The sequence below is a fragment of the Peromyscus leucopus genome, chromosome 16_21 (genome assembly GCF_004664715.2).
Source record: "Peromyscus leucopus breed LL Stock chromosome 16_21, UCI_PerLeu_2.1, whole genome shotgun sequence".
NCBI classification, from domain to species: Eukaryota; Metazoa; Chordata; class Mammalia; order Rodentia; family Cricetidae; genus Peromyscus; species Peromyscus leucopus.
Genome location: NC_051084.1, coordinates 33,707,689 through 33,725,174, shown reverse-complemented (window position 1 = coordinate 33,725,174; position 17,486 = coordinate 33,707,689). Strand labels below are relative to the sequence as shown.

Sequence of the window (17,486 nt, the reverse complement as noted above, 5' to 3'; positions counted from 1 at the left end):
TGCTCAAGCTCCTGCCTTCAACCAGGTTGTTGTATACTCTACCCGTACAGAACTGCAGTTGTCTTCTCTTAGAAGGGGCTATCTCAAGACTCCCTTTGTTTACCTCGAACCACACCGTTAGTGCTAAACTATATATACTATGTTTTTTCTATGCATACATGCTTATGGTATGCTTTAACGTATAAAGTAGGCATATTGTGGGATCAACAATAGTAACTAGTAATAAAATACAATAGTTATTACAACTATTATAGTAGGTTATGTGAATATGGTTCTCTATCTCCCTACCCTTCTCATTATACTATGCTTACCCTGCTTGTTGACCATGGGCATCTGTAACCACATGAAAGGGAAGAAAATGGCCCTTACAGGCAGTTGCATGAAAATGTTACTTTCCATAGCTCCCCCCCTCACCTCAAGCATGTCCTTTCTCCTTCCATGTTTGAGTTCCATGGCTGCCCATTCTGGCACTAGCTCATTCTCAGGAGTTTTCCCTGTCCCCAGTCTTTCCCACAAATCCCACCTTGACCTTGCTGCCCTGGGACTCGCAGCCTCCCGCCAGGATGTCATCAAAATTAGTGGGTGAGAACCCAAGAGTAGAGATGACATCCCATCTAGCGAGCAAGAGCGATGACTGCAATGCTCTCAGACTGACCCGCATCAAGTTCAGACTGCAAGGATTCGCCAGCCCTTCAGGCCCCATGTGAGCCTCCACTTAGGAGTGTGAAGGCAGAATATCTTTTGAGTCTCAGGCCCTATGGGTGGGTGAATGGACCACAAGTTTTGACAAAGTCAAAACTCCCCCAGTACACACAGTCCCATCCATCGAGACAGGAGAAAATATAAACATCGAGTGGTACGGTGGACTCACACACAGGAAGTTGCTTTCTGGAGCCCCTCTAGAGGACCGTGGTCTGGGCAGCTCATCTAAAAACGCTGTGTCTGCGCTCCAAAGAATTCACGTTTTTCCCCTCATCTGCACTCTGAGGAAAAGAGTTTCTTGGATGGCGGGGAAAGGAGGGAAGAGAAACGTTGGGTTACACCCTGTGGCTTTGGTGTATTTTCACTGGGGAATGGTGATGTCACCGGCTCCGCAGGGCCACATTGATGTGGACTCCTAAGAGCATCTGGCCATTCATTCAAGCAGTTGTCACCAGCTCTGTGCTAAGCTTCCAAGATTTATTTCCTTCCTGTCTTTACGGTCCACCCATGGTTTCTTCTCATCTCATACCACCCCAGAGCCGACTGGCTGGTCCTTATGTTTCATCAGCCCATGGGTCGATGCTGCCCTTCTCAATAGGCTTTAGAAAAGAGCTTCTCTGGCCAGCACACTCCTCATCCAACCACTCCTGGAAGATATTCCCTCCCAGGAAACCTCAACAGGCCCAGCAGTGAAGACCTCCATGGGCAGCTTGTAGTTACACCCCCGGGAAAGGTATCAGGAGGTACTTTGCCAGTCTTGCCCACCCGTGGCATCTTCTTGCATGCCACAAGACAGTGTCTGTGGATCCTCAGTGCCCCTTCCACAGCCAGTGCAGGGGATCAGATGGCAGGCGCACATATTGGAGATCAGAGATTCCAGGTTATGGGAAGCAAACCCGACCCTCCCCACATGCTGGCTGGTGAGAGACCTCGCCTAAAACAGAGCTCATGATCTGCCCCCCCAGGAGCCCCCTACTGGATTCCTGTCAGGGAGAATCCCCGGGAGTCTGTGTCCATACCTGTTGGGATGGGGGTGCTCCCGGCTTGGCTGGCTGTTGGTTGAGCAGAGTGCCGAAGGCAGCCACCTGTTGGTAGGGAGGTGGCTGCTGGGTGCTGCATATGGTCCTGCAGTGTGGTGAGGGGCAGGGCGGGCCTGGTGGCTGTGGCTGGGCTGCTCAGACTGCCACCTCCAGGGTGCATAATGGTGGCCATCCCCTTGGCCAATGGAGACCCTCCGAGCACATTATTCCAGGGTGACCCAGCCCCTCCTCCAGGAACCCTGGGGAAGTAAGCAGAACCAAGCAAGTGAGTGGGCTCGGGTAAAATCAAGCCATGTGCCACGGCAAAAACATCTCTGACCTATAGGCTCTGAGAGGTCAAGGTCAGTGGTCCATGGAAGTCCTAAGACAATATCAAACCAATGCTTTTGTTAAATAATGTCCAGAGGTCAAGCTGAGCAGAAGAGTAGCTTTGGCTGTGCTTCTAAACACTACTAAAAAGATGGTGGACTCTCATGTCTCACAAGACTGATACTTTTGGAGCATGGTGGGACAGGATGGTGGCTTCTCCTAGACATGTCTTCATCTGATTTCTTCCAGCCACTGAATATGGGCACAGGCGCAACACCATTATCCCCTGAAAACATCAGGGAACTTGCAGCTTTATACCTGAGACACTGTCACCTCAAAGCTCCCAGATGCAACCACTCTCCATAAGATGAGCACAGCAGCTCTGGAAATGGCTTTTAACTCTATCCATGCATTTGCCCTGGCACTGAGGATGGTGTTCGGGGCTCATGGGTTTCTGTGGGTTGTGGTTAAGGGGGGTTAAAATGTGCCAGGAGGCAAAGTCCAATTCCCATTCCTTTAGAATTTCTATCTTGGGACAGTGGAAGGCATGATGGGAGAAGAGTGGTACTGCCCCACGCCGACGTTTCCTGGGCCAGGTGCACTCTTACCTCCCTGTGGCCTGGGTGGGGACTTCTGTTGTTCAAATCTTAGATGGTCTTTTAATAAAAACCAGAGAGCCAGATATTGGGGTGAAAGCGGAAAGATCAGAGAAGCAGAGCAAGCTTTATTAGGGTACATAGTATATCACCATATACTTCCAAAGCAAAGAACCCTGGAGAACTCAGAGTGTCTGTGTAGCAGCCATGGGGAAGAAGAAGGGCCTTCCAGAAAGGGGACCCCTGCTCAGGGGTTACCAGTGCTTTGGTCCTTCCCCAGCCTCAGAGCTATTCTGAAATTTGCCTCTAGTGAATTGTGGTGATATTTTATTTGTGCTCTAACAAGTAAAACTTATCCGGGGATCAGAGGACAGAGCCAGCCACTGGATTAGACATAGAGGCCAGACAGTGGTGGCACACACCCTTAATCCTGTCACCCAGGAGGCAGAGATCCCCATCTGGATCTCTGTGAGTTCAAGGCCACACTGGGAACAGAGCCAGGTGTGGTGGCACACACCTTTAATCCCAGCACTTGAGATCTCATGTCTTTGCTTGGGAAGGACACATGCCTTTAATCCCAGGAAGTGATGGCAGGAAGCAGAAAGGTATATAAGGCATGAGGACCAGGAACTAGAGGCTTTTAAGCAGTTCAACTGAGACCCTCAGGGGTGAGGACTCAAGAGTTTTTCAGTCTGAGGGTTTGTGGAAACAGGATCAGCAGAGGAGTTGTCAAGGTGAGGTTGGCTGTGGCTTGTTCTGCTTCTCTGATCTTTCAGAATTTACCCCAATATCTGGCTCTGGGTGTTTTTTTTTTTATTATTAATAAGACCTTTTAAAATTCATGTTACAATGAATGAGTTGCCCTGCCAATGGACCAGTCTACATCATGCATTTTAACCACTGATGTAATGCCATGCTAGATCTTTACAAACCAAAGAGATGAGCTTCAAAGTATGGGCCTTGTGCTTGCAAGGCTATGTTAACAAGGCTGAAGGCAATGGACTGCACATGTGCCTCGTGCGGCAGCCGAGACCCCCTCCCTCTCAGCAGCAGGGTCTGGCCAGGCCTGCTCCAGCCAGCCTGTTTTTCCTTACCGCATGCTCACACTTGTAGGAGTGTAGTACCCAAGGCCAGACTTTCCCTTTTTTTTTGTAAAACAAGCAAGCAAGCAAGCAAATAAACAAACGGACTGCAAACAAACAACGAGAAAGATCCATCTGAAATGTCCTTTGTAGGTGACAGCTGTAAACAGCTCTAGTGTGTACCTCTCGGGCTCCGACTACTCTGACAGCTTTGGTTCTGCACATATGTCCCTCTGACACTTTGTCCTGAGGTTTCTGCTGGGTGGTTTTGGCAGTTTTCTGATTTGCAGTGAGGATAAGAGATGGTCAGTCTTGGGGCAGAGCAGGGGAAGGGCAGCCCTCTGCTTCTATAAATAAGATCGAAGCCAGCTTTTCTACCTTGGGGTGCATGGTGGGCCTGGTTGAGAGGCCCAGGTCTCTGAGATACTGATTGTGGGGGCTCCTGGCAATTTCTCCTCTTGGGGAACTACAGAAGACACTAGTGACCTCTCAGTTCTTCAGTCACCGGAGTTAGACCTGCCAGGAATGCTTTTTGGTCTCCTTGGCTCTGGGCTGCTTCTTTAAAAAAACAAACAAACAAACAAACAAAAAAACAAAAATAATACACCCAGTTGAAGACAGATGGGCTCAAGGGAAGTGGGCAACTCATGAGGTACACAGACTGAAGTGGCCCAGACCATCCAAAGACTTCCCGATTCATTCCGGTTAAGTCTTCCCCTAGCCAAGTTCCGGCAGGATTTAATCAGAACTACCAGATTTCATTGACTTATTCAACCCGCACTATTGAGCAGTTGGTATATAGTCTATAAATGGCATTCAGTGAGCCCAGTGTACAGAGCCAGAGATGGCTGCCTTGTCAAGGGCCAGCAAGCTCGGCACACTGATTCATGACCCATAATGAGCAGCACTCACGGGCTTCAGATGGGGCCATGGGAGGAGGTTTTCCTTAGCAACTGGACTTTTTGTAAAACAAGCAAGCAAGCAAATAAACAGACTGCAAGCAAACAATGAGAAAGAGCCATCTGCAATGACCTTTGTAGGTGACAGCTGTAAATAGCTCTAGTGTGTACCCAGTTCCCAAAAGAGATGGCAAGTTTCACTAGGAAGTAGAAGAGATAGGACACACTTGGAGGGAGTGAGGGGAGCCACTCCAGCTGACGAAGTTCCTGCCTCTCTGTCTGAGGGCCCCAGGCAGGGTCTTTGCCTGTATTCAGTAGGAACACGTCAAAACCCCAGGTCAAGTTGCTCTGCATGAGTAGAGTCCCCAAGAGGCTTGCTGGGGAGCTAATGTCCTAAGTAGCATGATTAAGGGTACGGGGGTTTCCTGAAGGCCCCGAAGCTTCTCTTCATGCTCCTTCCTCTTGATGGTTCCCAAGTGAAGGATCTCTCACCACGTACCTTCCTTGTCTGTATAACCCTCTTCTCCAAGATAGAACAGCCCTTCTCCTCAGGCCTCTGAACACCCTCATGAAGCCCTGGCTGCAGACTGCCCATGCAACCTAAGCCACAACACGAATATATGTGTCTTCCTGGGCAGTTTCTGAAGCCACTTGGATAGGCAGGCATCAGAATGGCAATGATTTCAGCGTCTTCTTCCAAAGATACTTAAAACGGTTTATTTTCAGGTCTGGCTAGTGTTGCCACAGGCTGTTTGAAGGGACTACTGTGAGTGACACTCAGTCAGGCAGTGGACCTCACAGCACAACAGAAAATCCTGACAACTCTGGGCTTTTTCTTCAGTGAATTTTTTAAATTGCTTTTCTTAGTTTATAAAAGCTATGTAATTGTGACTTGTAAAAATGCTAGAAAGCACAAGGAGGGGACTTAAAAAAAAATTACTCATAATGCTATCAGTCATCAACAACTAAGACATGTATCCCTTTCCTTTATATGGTTGTATGTGTTTTACATATACATATATATGCATATTGTGCTCATACTACAAATATATATGTGATGTATGTATATTATACATGTGTACACATGTTATATTCACAAGGTACAAATACATAATACATATTATGCCTATACTGCATATACACACATGTGCATTATACCTATACCATGCACACATGCACAGACACACTACATATACTCATATGCACATACTATATACATATCAAGCTCTACATACATGTACACATTGTGCACATGTGGGTGCACACACCAATGTGGGGCACACATTTTTTTCATGCTTATACATATAGTATAACTCTACTGTAAGCATGCACATGACCCGTACTCATTGCATACACACACCTAAGAGTACCTATATGAACATGCATACTTGAAAACATCCTGCACACACTGAATATACATGCACACACACTGGCCTTGTTTACAAGCACATACACTGAAGATCTTGCTCTCTGACAACCTTCCCATCCCACTCCCCAACTCAGCTGCTGTTGCTTGCTCCAGCTCCTGCTACCATACTTATCCCCTGGGTAGCCAGTGTTCACCGAGAAAGCCTCGTAAACCAAGCATGGCAGAGGAGCCCCTCCCCAAAGGAACTCAAATGTCCCCACTGTCTCTGAACCGAGTGTAGCCGGGGACCTGTCTACAGTGTGGTCTCCGGGGTTTCTACAGCACCAGGGCAATTCCCTTCTCGATCAGGTGGCCAAGCGCTCACCTGGAGACAGGTGTCACGTAGTTGCCGGGGAACACCCCCGAGACCCCGGTTTTTAGTGAAGCTCCCTTGAACCAGCCATCCTGACACTTCTCCAGCACACGGTACATCTCACCCTTGCGCAACTCCAGCTCATCATTCTTCTGGGGCTTGTAAGCATAGAGAGCCAGGTACCTGTGGACAAGGACAAGGGTCAGTGGGTGTCTCTGAGGGACATGATGGATGACAGAGGTGGCGCAGGACAGACAGCCCGTTTTTTAGATGAACCCCACCTAATGAGTCGCTATACCTGCAGGGTGCTCTAGTTCACAGAGAGTTCACATACCCGTTACCTGACTCAATTCTGCCACAAACCCATGAGGTGGAGGAAGGAAACAGGTGTGTTCCTAGTGCTTGTGGACCTGTCGGGGCACACCACGACTCTGGCCCACTGAATGGCCAGGCGATAGGTGGGTGGAGTGAGGGTTTTTTTATTTTGTGTCACAGAAGGGAAGAAGCTCAATGAGGCAGAGTGATGCCCAGTTTCCAGGACACCTCACACCTGTATCCTGGGCCTGGTCTCTGGACCTCACAATGTTTTTTTCCCCCCTTTTTCTCTAAGATTTCTATAGTCTGGTATCCGAGCAAGAGGAATCTCAGGAATAATCAGGTAAACTAGCTGGGCCTGGTTTTCCCGCCAGGTTTCTCTAGTCAGCCCGAGCTGGTCAAGAACTCTCTAAGCGCTCTTCCAAAAAGGGCAGCATCTGTCCACTTTCTAGCAGCATTCACATTGTTACTAATTATCCCATGTCTCCTTTGCTTATAAGCCTCATTTGCAGATAAGGCTGAAGAAACTTCAGCCCTTTTTGTGACATCCTAAGGATGCATGCATCTCTTCCTTGCAGCACTAGTGAGCATGGAATAACCTGGCAGAAGGGTCCCCCTCCTCCTGGAGTCGAGGGAACAGCTGGACTTGGCTGTGAGAGGAACCCGCATCAGATATTTGCTTGCAGGATCCAGCCATGAAAGTGGATGGGCGCCTCAGTTCCATAGCAGAGGAGAGTGGAGCCTTCTCAAGAACTGTGCACCAAGATGTGGGCTCAGGGGCATGACGGACCCTGTCCTGTGCTGCGGGTTCCTAGAAACTCCTATAGTACCATATCTGGGCCTGCTAGACCCCCAACGTCCCTCCTGCACCCCGACTCTGCAAAGGCCCTTCCTAGGAAGTGGAAGGAGAAAGAGAACCACTCACTAGAATTTAAGTAAGGATGAAGGAGGCCCCGAGGAGGAGTCTTGAACAAGGTGAGAGTCCCATGGAGACGAAAGGTCTCCCCACCTTCTAATCTGTCTTTCCTCTGCAACCTGCTGATCTGCGGACCCTCTGGTTCTCGTCAGTGGGGGCTCAGTGTCCCTAGTTTATATGCTTCTACCCCTAGGATGAAAGCCAGGAACACCAATGTCTTGGAGCACCCTGGACTTCTGAGGGTAAGCAGCCATCAGGAGAGGACCCTCCTCCCCAGGGACATGTAGATCTAGTGTCCACCCCATGCCTGTGACAGATGAGAAAACCAGAGTGTGATCCTTGTCCTTAAGACACAGGAAGACAGCATTTAGACACTGCGCTGGCTAGTTTTATGTCAACTTCACACAAGCTAAAGTTATCTGAAAGGAGGGAACCTCAATTGAAAAAAAAATGCCTTCATATGATCTGGCTGTAGGGCATTTTCTTAATTAGTGATTGATGTCGGGGGAGGCATCCCATCGTGGGCGGTACCACCCCTGGGCAGGTGGTCTTGGTTCTATAAGAGAGCAGGCTGAGCAAACCATGATGAGCAAGCCAGTAAGCAGCACCCCTCCGTGGACTTCTGCCTCCAGGCTCCCGCTCTCACTGCTTTTGATGATGAACTGTGAGTGACATCAACCCTTTCCTCCCCGGGTCGCTTTCAGTCCTGGTGTTTTATCACAGGAGTAGTAACCCTAACTAAGACACTCATCAAGTCCAAGATGTGCTGTATATGTGCCGGGGGGTGGGGTGGGGAGGGTGGGGAGGGTGGGGGGGTGGCAGAGGTGGGGAGGGGAGGGTAGTTTCCCAGTAACAGGTGTTGAGGGCCGAAACAGGAACAGAGACAGCTATGGTGCAGGACTGTGTAACAGTGACACATGATGTGAATCTGCTGTCAAGGAGACATAAAGTGAAAATCCCCAGCTTAAGCTGTCCCCTTTCTGTCCCTTTATGACGTCAGATCAGTTTGTGACTTTGGCCACAGCAGAATGCTAAGAAGGGTGATTGATGGCTTCTTGGAGCTGTGTGGGTCTCTAGACGGTTAAAACCCCACCAGGTTTACGTATATGCCCTTGATGGTAAAGGAAGTGGTCCAGGGGTTCATCTACTGGCTGTTCTTCCCTATTAAAAAAGGCTTGAGGACCCATTTCTGTTTGTCTCATTGCCAGTGCTGTGCAGAGTCTGGTGGGTACAGAGGTGAACTGTGGCCCCCCTTACCTGTTCTTTGCCAGAGAAGTGTCTGTGGGCTAGCCCCGGGCTGAAGCCAGGCCACATATCTGGTTGCTGTTGTCCTCAGGGTCCACCTGCATAAAGTATGGACTCCTGGGGTCCCTGTGCACACATGGCCTCAGGTCACTGGACATGAAACACGTCTGTGAGAAAGCGTCACAGCTCCCCCAGGCACTGCTGCCAGGCCTCTCAGCAGGTTTTGCTCGAGTGTCAGGAAATGCTTTGCTGACTCGGAGGCACTCCGCTGGGGGAGCTGCCTATAGGAGTTTCCATTTTTTCAGGGTTTCCATTTTCTCCTCTCCCTCCCTCCTCCCCTGGCCTTCTCTCCTAATTCCTATGTGGCCTGAGGGAATCGGAGCAGCTGTGTCCTCTTAACACAGAACTCCCCTAGCAGGATGCAGCTGCTGCCGACATGAGGCCCTGCTTCACCTCAGGAGGGGCTGAGTGCAAGTTCAGGGCCCTGGGCTCACAGGGGCCTGGAGGAAGGTGTGTGTGTGTGGGGGGGGCAGTGCTCCTGGGGTTCAGTGAAAACATCACACAGACTCCTGTCTCAGGATGCTTTTACCACCATCTACCTGTATCCCTTACCCACCACACCACGTGCTCCAACAGGACATGGAGTTTTATTTAACTGATGGTTCAAGGCTTTCTCCTCACTGCCGGACATTTGCTACATTCTCAACAAATACTTGCTACAGTAAAGCAGGAGTCCTGGCTGGGAGTCTAGGACTGAGAGTCCTCTGCACGTGTGCATTGTGGGTGTGGTGAGCCTGTGCATATGTGAGAATGCGGAGCTATGAACAAGGAAGGCCAGCTTTAGTCTACAGTGGTGCCTCCTCCTGCATCAGGATGGAGCGATCTCTGGTCACTTCCCTGCTGAGTAAGGAGCCGCTCAAAGGAGTCCAGCAGCCTCAGCACCATTCCAATCCGAGCACGGTCAGTGGTTTTCAGATAGCATTTCTTATCCTCTCTGGGAAGTCACTGCGTTACACAGAGTGTGAGCAGCTGTGATAAATGGCTTCCAAACCTCTGGAGGGCCTTAGAGGAACAGCTGTGCAAGAGCTGAAGGCCGTTTCCTTTTTGAGATGATCTCTTACTCAGTATTTTAGGATCCCTTATATGATTTAACGGGGTAAAGACTTTGTAATTATTTCCCAGCATCTGAAGGGAGTTTGTATCTTTTCCTACAAACACTGAAAATGAGGACTGTTTATCAGCAGCTTCAAGTCATCTTAAGACCTTTAAAAACCAGAAAAGGCCTCTTTCAACATGCCGAGTTTCCCTAAAACACAGGTGTGGTTCCTAATGAGATAATAAGGCAGGGGGATGGAAAACTAAAAGATGAACATGGCTGCGCATTCACTGTCCTGTGTGCCTACCTGGCACTGAGCCCGTAGGCACCACCATGGAGCAGAGACCCAGCTTAGTGCCTACCCCTTCACTTTCTTCAGTACAGAAGCTGCCAAGAGGCACATTATTTAGGTTTTCGGAAATACAGATTTGTATTTCATGCTGCATTAAGCCTCTGCACGTAGGGCGTGTTGCTGCTTAGGAGTGAGATGCCCGAGGAACTGAGTGTATGGCATGCTCAGCCATACGGACAGCATTGAGGTTCTGATGTTGAGGAGAGACATGTCCTTCCCAGGTGCTGCCAACCTGAGGACCGGTGTGCCTCACTCCTCACAGCACAGCCACCAGCTTGGCTTTGAGACCTTATTGATCAGGTGTCAGCCCTGCAGAAGTGTGGCCTAACCACGGAGCCGCTGCTGAGACAGGGCAAGGGGAGGGCACAGCGACCCAGTGTCTGCTGTACACTAGACACAAGGACTCACATAGGCTCCACATGGGCCCTGAGGTTTCACAGCTGGGGAAGCTAAGGCTGGAAAAGCCTGAGAATCGGCCACTGTTTTTGGGATTTAGGAGCTTAGCATGGCCCAGGGGTGGGGCCAGACACTGTGAGAGCCTCAAGCCTGGGTGAGCATGGCATGGGGTAGGCTTAGCACTGGAGTCAGGGATGCCACCTGCCAGCTCCGAGTGCAGGCCCTACAAGGCTCGCTGTGTAGGGGAGTGCTGTTTGGATTGCAGCAGGACACTGACATGATTGGCCTTTTAATGTTTCCAAAGATTTACTTTTAAATTACTTTTGTGTGTGCTCACGTGTTTGTGTGTGTGTGTGTCTGTGTCTGTCTGTCTGTCTGTCTCTCTCTCTGTGTGTGTGTCTCTGTGCGTGTACACATGTAGTGTGTTGGCAGAGACTAGAGGTGTCAGAGTCCCTGGCGATGGAGTTACAGGCAGTTATGAGCCACCCATTGTGGGTGCTGGGAGCCAAACTTAGTTCCTCTGCAAGGGCAGGGCAATTTCTGCTTAGCCTCTGAGCTGGCTCTGCATCTTTCTTTTAAATTTGCTTTGCTTGATGAGGCCCTACCAAGTCTTCCACGTTTGGCCCATAGGTAATCCTTGCTGGGTGGAACACAGCTTCACCATAAAAAATTCATTGTACAAAATAATCTTTCTTCTTCCCTCCCTTTCCTCTCTGGGTGCCTCAGAGGGGTGACACAAGCCGGTGGATGTGCTGGGTGGCTTCCCTGTGTGTGGCGCCCGTGTATCTGGCACGCACCTGTGCAGAGTGGGATGCTGGCTAGCTGGGCAGTGTGTCACTAAGCTTCTGGTTCCTTTGTGCATCAGTTAGAAAGCATCCATGGAACGCGCGCGTGCGCACACACACACACACACACACACACACACACGACATGTACGTAGAGAATGGTTCTAGCCATCTTCATCCAACTGGACCAGCCCCAGGGAGTCTAAGCAGCCACGTCCTGCACTGCCCACTGCCGGATTCCTAGTGACAGCCATAGCAATGTCACCTTTTACTGCTTCTTCCCACCTACATCACTCGGCTACCCCTCCTGGTCTGTGTGGGTAGATGTCCCTCGTAATGCACGTGTGCCCAGAGTCTGGCATGGAACTAGGGATACACAGGTGTACTTGTGGATGGTATGGTCCTCATCCTCCTGGCTCTCACTTTACACTCATTTCAGAAGGCTTGAGAAGCTTGACACAGTGCTCTGGGCAGTTTCCCACCACATCCAGATCAGCTGGGCCACCACAGTGTTCAAGCGATCACCTCCACAAATTCACAAAGGCTGACATTGAAAAAGGCAACTACAGGAGGGATTGGCATGTTACCACCCTACAGCCTGGATGTGGCTTTTGTGCCAGTTAGAAACGGTGCCTCTCAGGAGCAGCTGGCCAAGGAAACGTCCCTGCTGGCATGAAGCTGGGCCTGTAGTTAGAGGCTGGATGTCAGCTCCAACTCCTGGGCCTGGTGTCCCAAGGCAGAGCTCAGACTGGACAAGCTGGCAGCTGCGATGACTAGGTGTGGCACTGTGTGTCCACGTGCAACTCATTTGCACATGCTCTGCTCGCCTGCCCGCCCGCCATGTGCATCTTCAATGAGCTCTTTGCTTGCTGCCGTCTGCAGATTTCCTTTCCGTCCTAACCATGGAGTGAATCAGACTCTTCCGGTGCCCCTGCTCATTCCACATTCCTACTTCTCCAGATGGTGGCTCGCTCATGTTTCTCCGTTACTGAATGAAAAGTCTGTTCCCATTGCTCCTTTAAGGGGTCCCGCTTCTGCTCCTTTCTTTATGAGAGCCACCCAGGTACAGGTGGTGGAGACATGCACCCAACTATCAACTGTTGTGGTCCAAGGATGGATGCCGCCGGGTGGACTAGGAACTAGAGATGGTGGTTAAGACCTGTGCAGGCGCGCTCTCTACATAAACTGAGGCAGCAAGGACGCTGAGTGAGAGAGTCTGCACGGGAAGGCTAAATAAGTCCTCTGGAAGGACTGAGCAGGCTCTGGCACGGAGAGGTGAAGAGGTGACTGACCTCATGCACCAGCTCCCGTGCACTCAACTGAGGGCAGACGTTAGCCTGGTTAGGAAAACCAAAGCCACAGGCAGAGAGGACCCAGTGCGGTGCTGCCCACTGTTGCCAAAGCTGACCCGGAAACTGGCCTCTAAGATATTTCTGGGGAACAATATCCAAAGACTCATATTACTTTAGAACAGTGCTTCTCAATCTTCCTAATGCTGTGACCCTTTATTACAGTTCCTTATGTTGAGGTGACCCCCAACCATGAAATTATTTTTGTTGCTACTTCGTAACTATAACTTGCTACTGTTATGAATCGTAACGTAAACATCCGTGTTTTCCGATGACCTTAGGTGACCCCTGTGAAAAGGTCCTTTGACCCGTATGTTGAGAACCACTACTCTAGACTGACCCAGCCTTACCTAGTGATAGTAGTAGGTCCTGTGACCATAATGGCACCCTGCTGTGGAGCAGAGCTGGCTGGTTGATGAGTCTGTGATACAGGATACATTTTCCTGAGCTGGGCATGGCTTCAGTCTTTCTCAGTATCCTAGAACATGGGACTCACATTGTTCTTCACGGTGGATTAGTGGCCTTTGGCCATCAGAATGGATGGTGCTAGGGTGAAGGGGAGTGTTAGCCTACAAGTGATTCTCACTGCCATGCAAAACATCGCATGTGACCAGTGCTAACCACTTGATTCAGTGACCCAGCATCCATCCAGAACTACCGGCTTCTGTTCTCCCGAGCTTCCTTTTCCTGGCCCAAGTGACAGGCTCTCTTCTTCCTGTCCTTTTCTGGACTCCTTGATGTCGCCCAGGTGGCATCTGGGGAGTCACCTGCGGTAGGAAGCATGTGGCTTTCCTGATAAGTGGTGACTAAGTTCTTTGCTCCATACGGATGTCCTCTCCTAGGAGTCAGGACTGTCCTCTGCATGGGCTGGCAAGCTGGTGCTGGAAGGCAGACACCCCGCACCCGATGAAGCACATCACGGATTGGTTTACGAATCCGAGGCCTATGCTGTGCTGTCTTCTCCAGTCCATGGCCTGCAGCACCGCTCAAATGAGACGTCTCACACTGGGTTGCTGGATGAGAGGTCTCAGTGGTCCGGTTATCTTTTCCCAGCTTCCTCCAAGTTAGTGCTGCTTACCCTGATCCCCGTGTGTGCTCTCTGCCTCCTTCACATCTGGCTTGAAGATGTCCATGGGGAAATTGAGGCAACAATCCACTTTTCTTGCATTTAGGGGTACTCCATTCACCTGTGTTCCCATCACTTTTGGGACCCTTAAGAGGGTTTGGCTCTGACCTGGGCCATGGCCTCCAGTGACTCTGGAATCATGGCCCGCAGATTAGCCAAATGAAAGGCATTTAAACTCAAGAGTTAGAATTACAGAACAGCAGAAAAGGAGAGGGAAGGCACAGGGGTGAGTCACTGTCTCAGAGGAGCTACACCTGCATGCGCTGTGTGTGCAAACTGAGAACCTTCTTGTGCCAGATCCCGAGGAACCTGATGACCTTTTCTATAAAGGCAAAGACCTGTCACCAGTCACTGGCCTGACCTTTGGATGACAGTCTGTTGTGAAACACTGTCCTCCAGGGATGACGTGGCTGTTACCATCTTAATCACAGCAGCTGATAACCTGCAGGAAACCTCTGTAAAACAAAGTCTGTTGACAGCCTGTGGTTGGCCCCCATCAGCTCCTAGAGAGGGGCACTGGGAAGTGTGGACTTGTTGGAGGAAGTGTGTCACTGTGGGGGCGGCTTTGAGGTCTCATATATGCTCAAGATACCGCCCAGTGTCATAGTCCACTTCCTGTTGCCTTCTGATCAAATGTAGACAGCACTGCCTCGGCCTACATGCTGCCATGCTTCCTGCCATGATGATAGTGGACTGAACCTCTAAAACTGTAAGTGAGCCACCCCAATGAAATGTTTTCCTTATAAGAGTTGCTGTGGTCATGGTGTCTCTTCACAGCAAAAGAAACCCTAACTAAGACACAGTCCCTTAAAGAAGGAGGGGGTGAGAAGGTCGTTAGATCCTCACCTAAGGTCCAGCCACTCCCTCCCTCCTGTACCCTTTAGCTGCATGTAATTCTGCATCAGAGGCATGTGGTCTGAGGAGGTGCTAGAGCTGTGGTTCCCAACCTTCCTTACGCTGAGACCCTTTAATACAGCTCCTCATGTGGAGGTGACCCCCCAACCATAAACTTATTTCGTTGCTACTTCATAACCCTAACTTTGCTACTGTTATGAATAGTAATGTAAACATTTGGTATACAGGATATCTGATAGTGACCCCTGTGAAAGGGTCATTTGACCCCCTAGGGGGTCATGACCCACAGGTTAAGAACTAATACGCCAGCGTATATAGGAGGTAGAAAGTTAACTGAAAGAGAGGCCCACTGAAGCAGCTTTTGGGAGGTCATCGTTCTTACTGGGATAAAACCTTTTGATGGTGCAGTTCTTTAGGGACAATCCACACCCCTCTCCTATAAGTAACCCCCTCACTCATGCTCCTATAAGTCCAATAAATGATTCATTCACTAATCCAGATTTGGGTGAGATTGTTCCTTTGGTCTGTTGGTTTCCTTATCTAGAGTATGAATGCTTATTCATATCTCCTTAGGAAGAGTGAATGCAACAGCGTATAATGGAGCTATTTCATCATAGAGCCACACACTAGCTTCCTCTGGGCCCTTGTCTGGAGTGCCAAGGCCATAAAGTCCCAAGCACACTTGGCATTCTGCTGTTGCAGTTGTTTTAGTAAATGTAAATTATCTCATGTTCACATCTAGGATTTTCAACATGACTTACAGCTACTGTTACAGGAAGAGCTGTCAATCAAGGAGGTGTTCCAGGGAGTACCGACTGGCGGCGGGCTATACACCTGCTCAATTAACTCATCAGTAACATAAAAAATAGAATTTTAACTATCAGAATTTCAAATCGGACCATGTATGTCATTATAATGTGTAGGATTTCAAAGCATGTCTTAGATGCTCAGTAGGCAGCCACAGGTACAAACTCTGTTTTCTCTGGCCTCTTAAAGATTTATTTATTCTGTATACAGTCCTCTGTCTGCATGTATGACTGCACACCAGAAGAGGGCACCAGATCTCATTACAGATGGTTGTGAACCACCATGTGGTTGCTGGGAATTGAACTCAGGACCTCTGGAAGAACAGCCAGTGCTCTTAGCTGCTGAGACATCTCTCCAACCCTTCTCTGGCCTCTTAGAGGGTCTCCATTCATCTACTGCTCAGACATCACTGTGTTACCTGCTGACTCACCCCTACCCAAGACCATCACTGTGTTAACTGCTGACTCAACCCTACCCAGACCATCACCATGTTAACTGCTGACTCACCCCTACTCAAGGCCATCACAGTGTTACCTGCTGACTCACCCCTACCCAAGACCATCACCATGTTACCTGCTAATTCACCCCTACCCAGACCATCACCATGTTACCTGCTAATTTACCCCTACTCAAGGCCATCACAATGTTACCTACTGACTCACCCCTACCCAGACCATCACTGTGTTAACTGCTGACTCACCCCTACCCAGACCATCACCATGTTACCTGCTAATTCACCCCTACCCAAGACCATCACTGTGTTAACTGCTGACTCACCCCTACCCAGACCATCACCATGTTACCTGCTCATTCACCCCTACTCAAGGCCATTACAGTGTTACCTGCTGACTCACCCCTACCCAGATCATCACCATGTTACTTCTAATTCACCCCTACTCAAGGCCATCACAATGTTACCTGCTGACTCACCCCTACCCAAGACCATCACTGTGTTACCTGCTGACTCACCCCTACCCAGACCATCACCATGTTACCTGCTAATTCACCCCTACCCAGACCATCACCATGTTACCTGTTAATTCACCCCTACCCAGACCATCACCATGTTACCTGCTAATTCACCCCTACTCAAGGCCATCACAATGTTACCTGCTGACTCACCCCTACCCAGACCATCACCATGTTACCTGTTAATTCACCCCTACCCAGACCATCACCATGTTACCTGCTAATTCACCTCTACTCAAGGCCATTACAGTGTTACCTGCTGACTCACCCCTACTCAAGGCCATCACAGTGTTACCTGCTAATTCACCCCTACCCAGACCATCACTGTGTTAAACTGTTGACTCACCCCTACCCAAGTCTCTGTTACTTCCAGGTATATCTGATAAGTATGTCTCCCTCAAGCTAACTGGTGGCACATGACCTGGGGATAAGGTGGGGAGTGGAGAAAGGCCATGTTGCAGATCCTAGTGACCTTGTCTCTGTGGTAGAGGGGGCTATGAATGAAGAGGGCCCTTTGTGTCCACAACTGAGATCCCCAAGAATGGAGCTGGATGACTCCCACCTCCTGGGCCTCAAAGACACAGGTGTCTTCTCAGGTAGCTGGCCTGACACATAAGAACTGGAGCCCTCCATGCCCAGGAACAGGATGTCTTGATGTTCAAGGAAATGTGGGTAGTTGTTGAGGACCTGAGTGTAGGCTTCCAGTTGGCTGTGAGGACACACAAATGAAGCTAGGCTCATTATGTTAGCTTGGGCCCTGCCTCTCATTTGGGGAACTGTACCAGAGTCATCTTGTGTAGACAGGGGCCTCCTCCTTGGGGTGGGGGGAGGTGCCCTGCATCAGCTCTTCACTCCAGCCTTCCCATTCACTTTTTGTGGCCTCTGGCTCATAATGAAACCACAGGAGCAGACCAGGAAACATGGTC

The 17,486-nt window shown here is 49.8% G+C and overlaps 1 protein-coding gene across 1 annotated transcript in view; it reads right to left on the bottom strand.

The window, feature by feature from the left end:
* Positions 1–17,486, bottom strand: part of Sh3rf3 (SH3 domain containing ring finger 3) — a 308,575-nt gene that overhangs the window by 51,280 nt on the left and 239,809 nt on the right. The window contains exons 6-7 of the mRNA XM_028892438.2: positions 6,362–6,532; positions 1,722–1,981 (exon numbers count right to left, since the gene is read on the bottom strand). Of these exons, the coding sequence (XP_028748271.1) occupies positions 1,722–1,981; positions 6,362–6,532 (431 nt within the window). The remainder of the gene's footprint in view (positions 1–1,721; positions 1,982–6,361; positions 6,533–17,486) is intronic.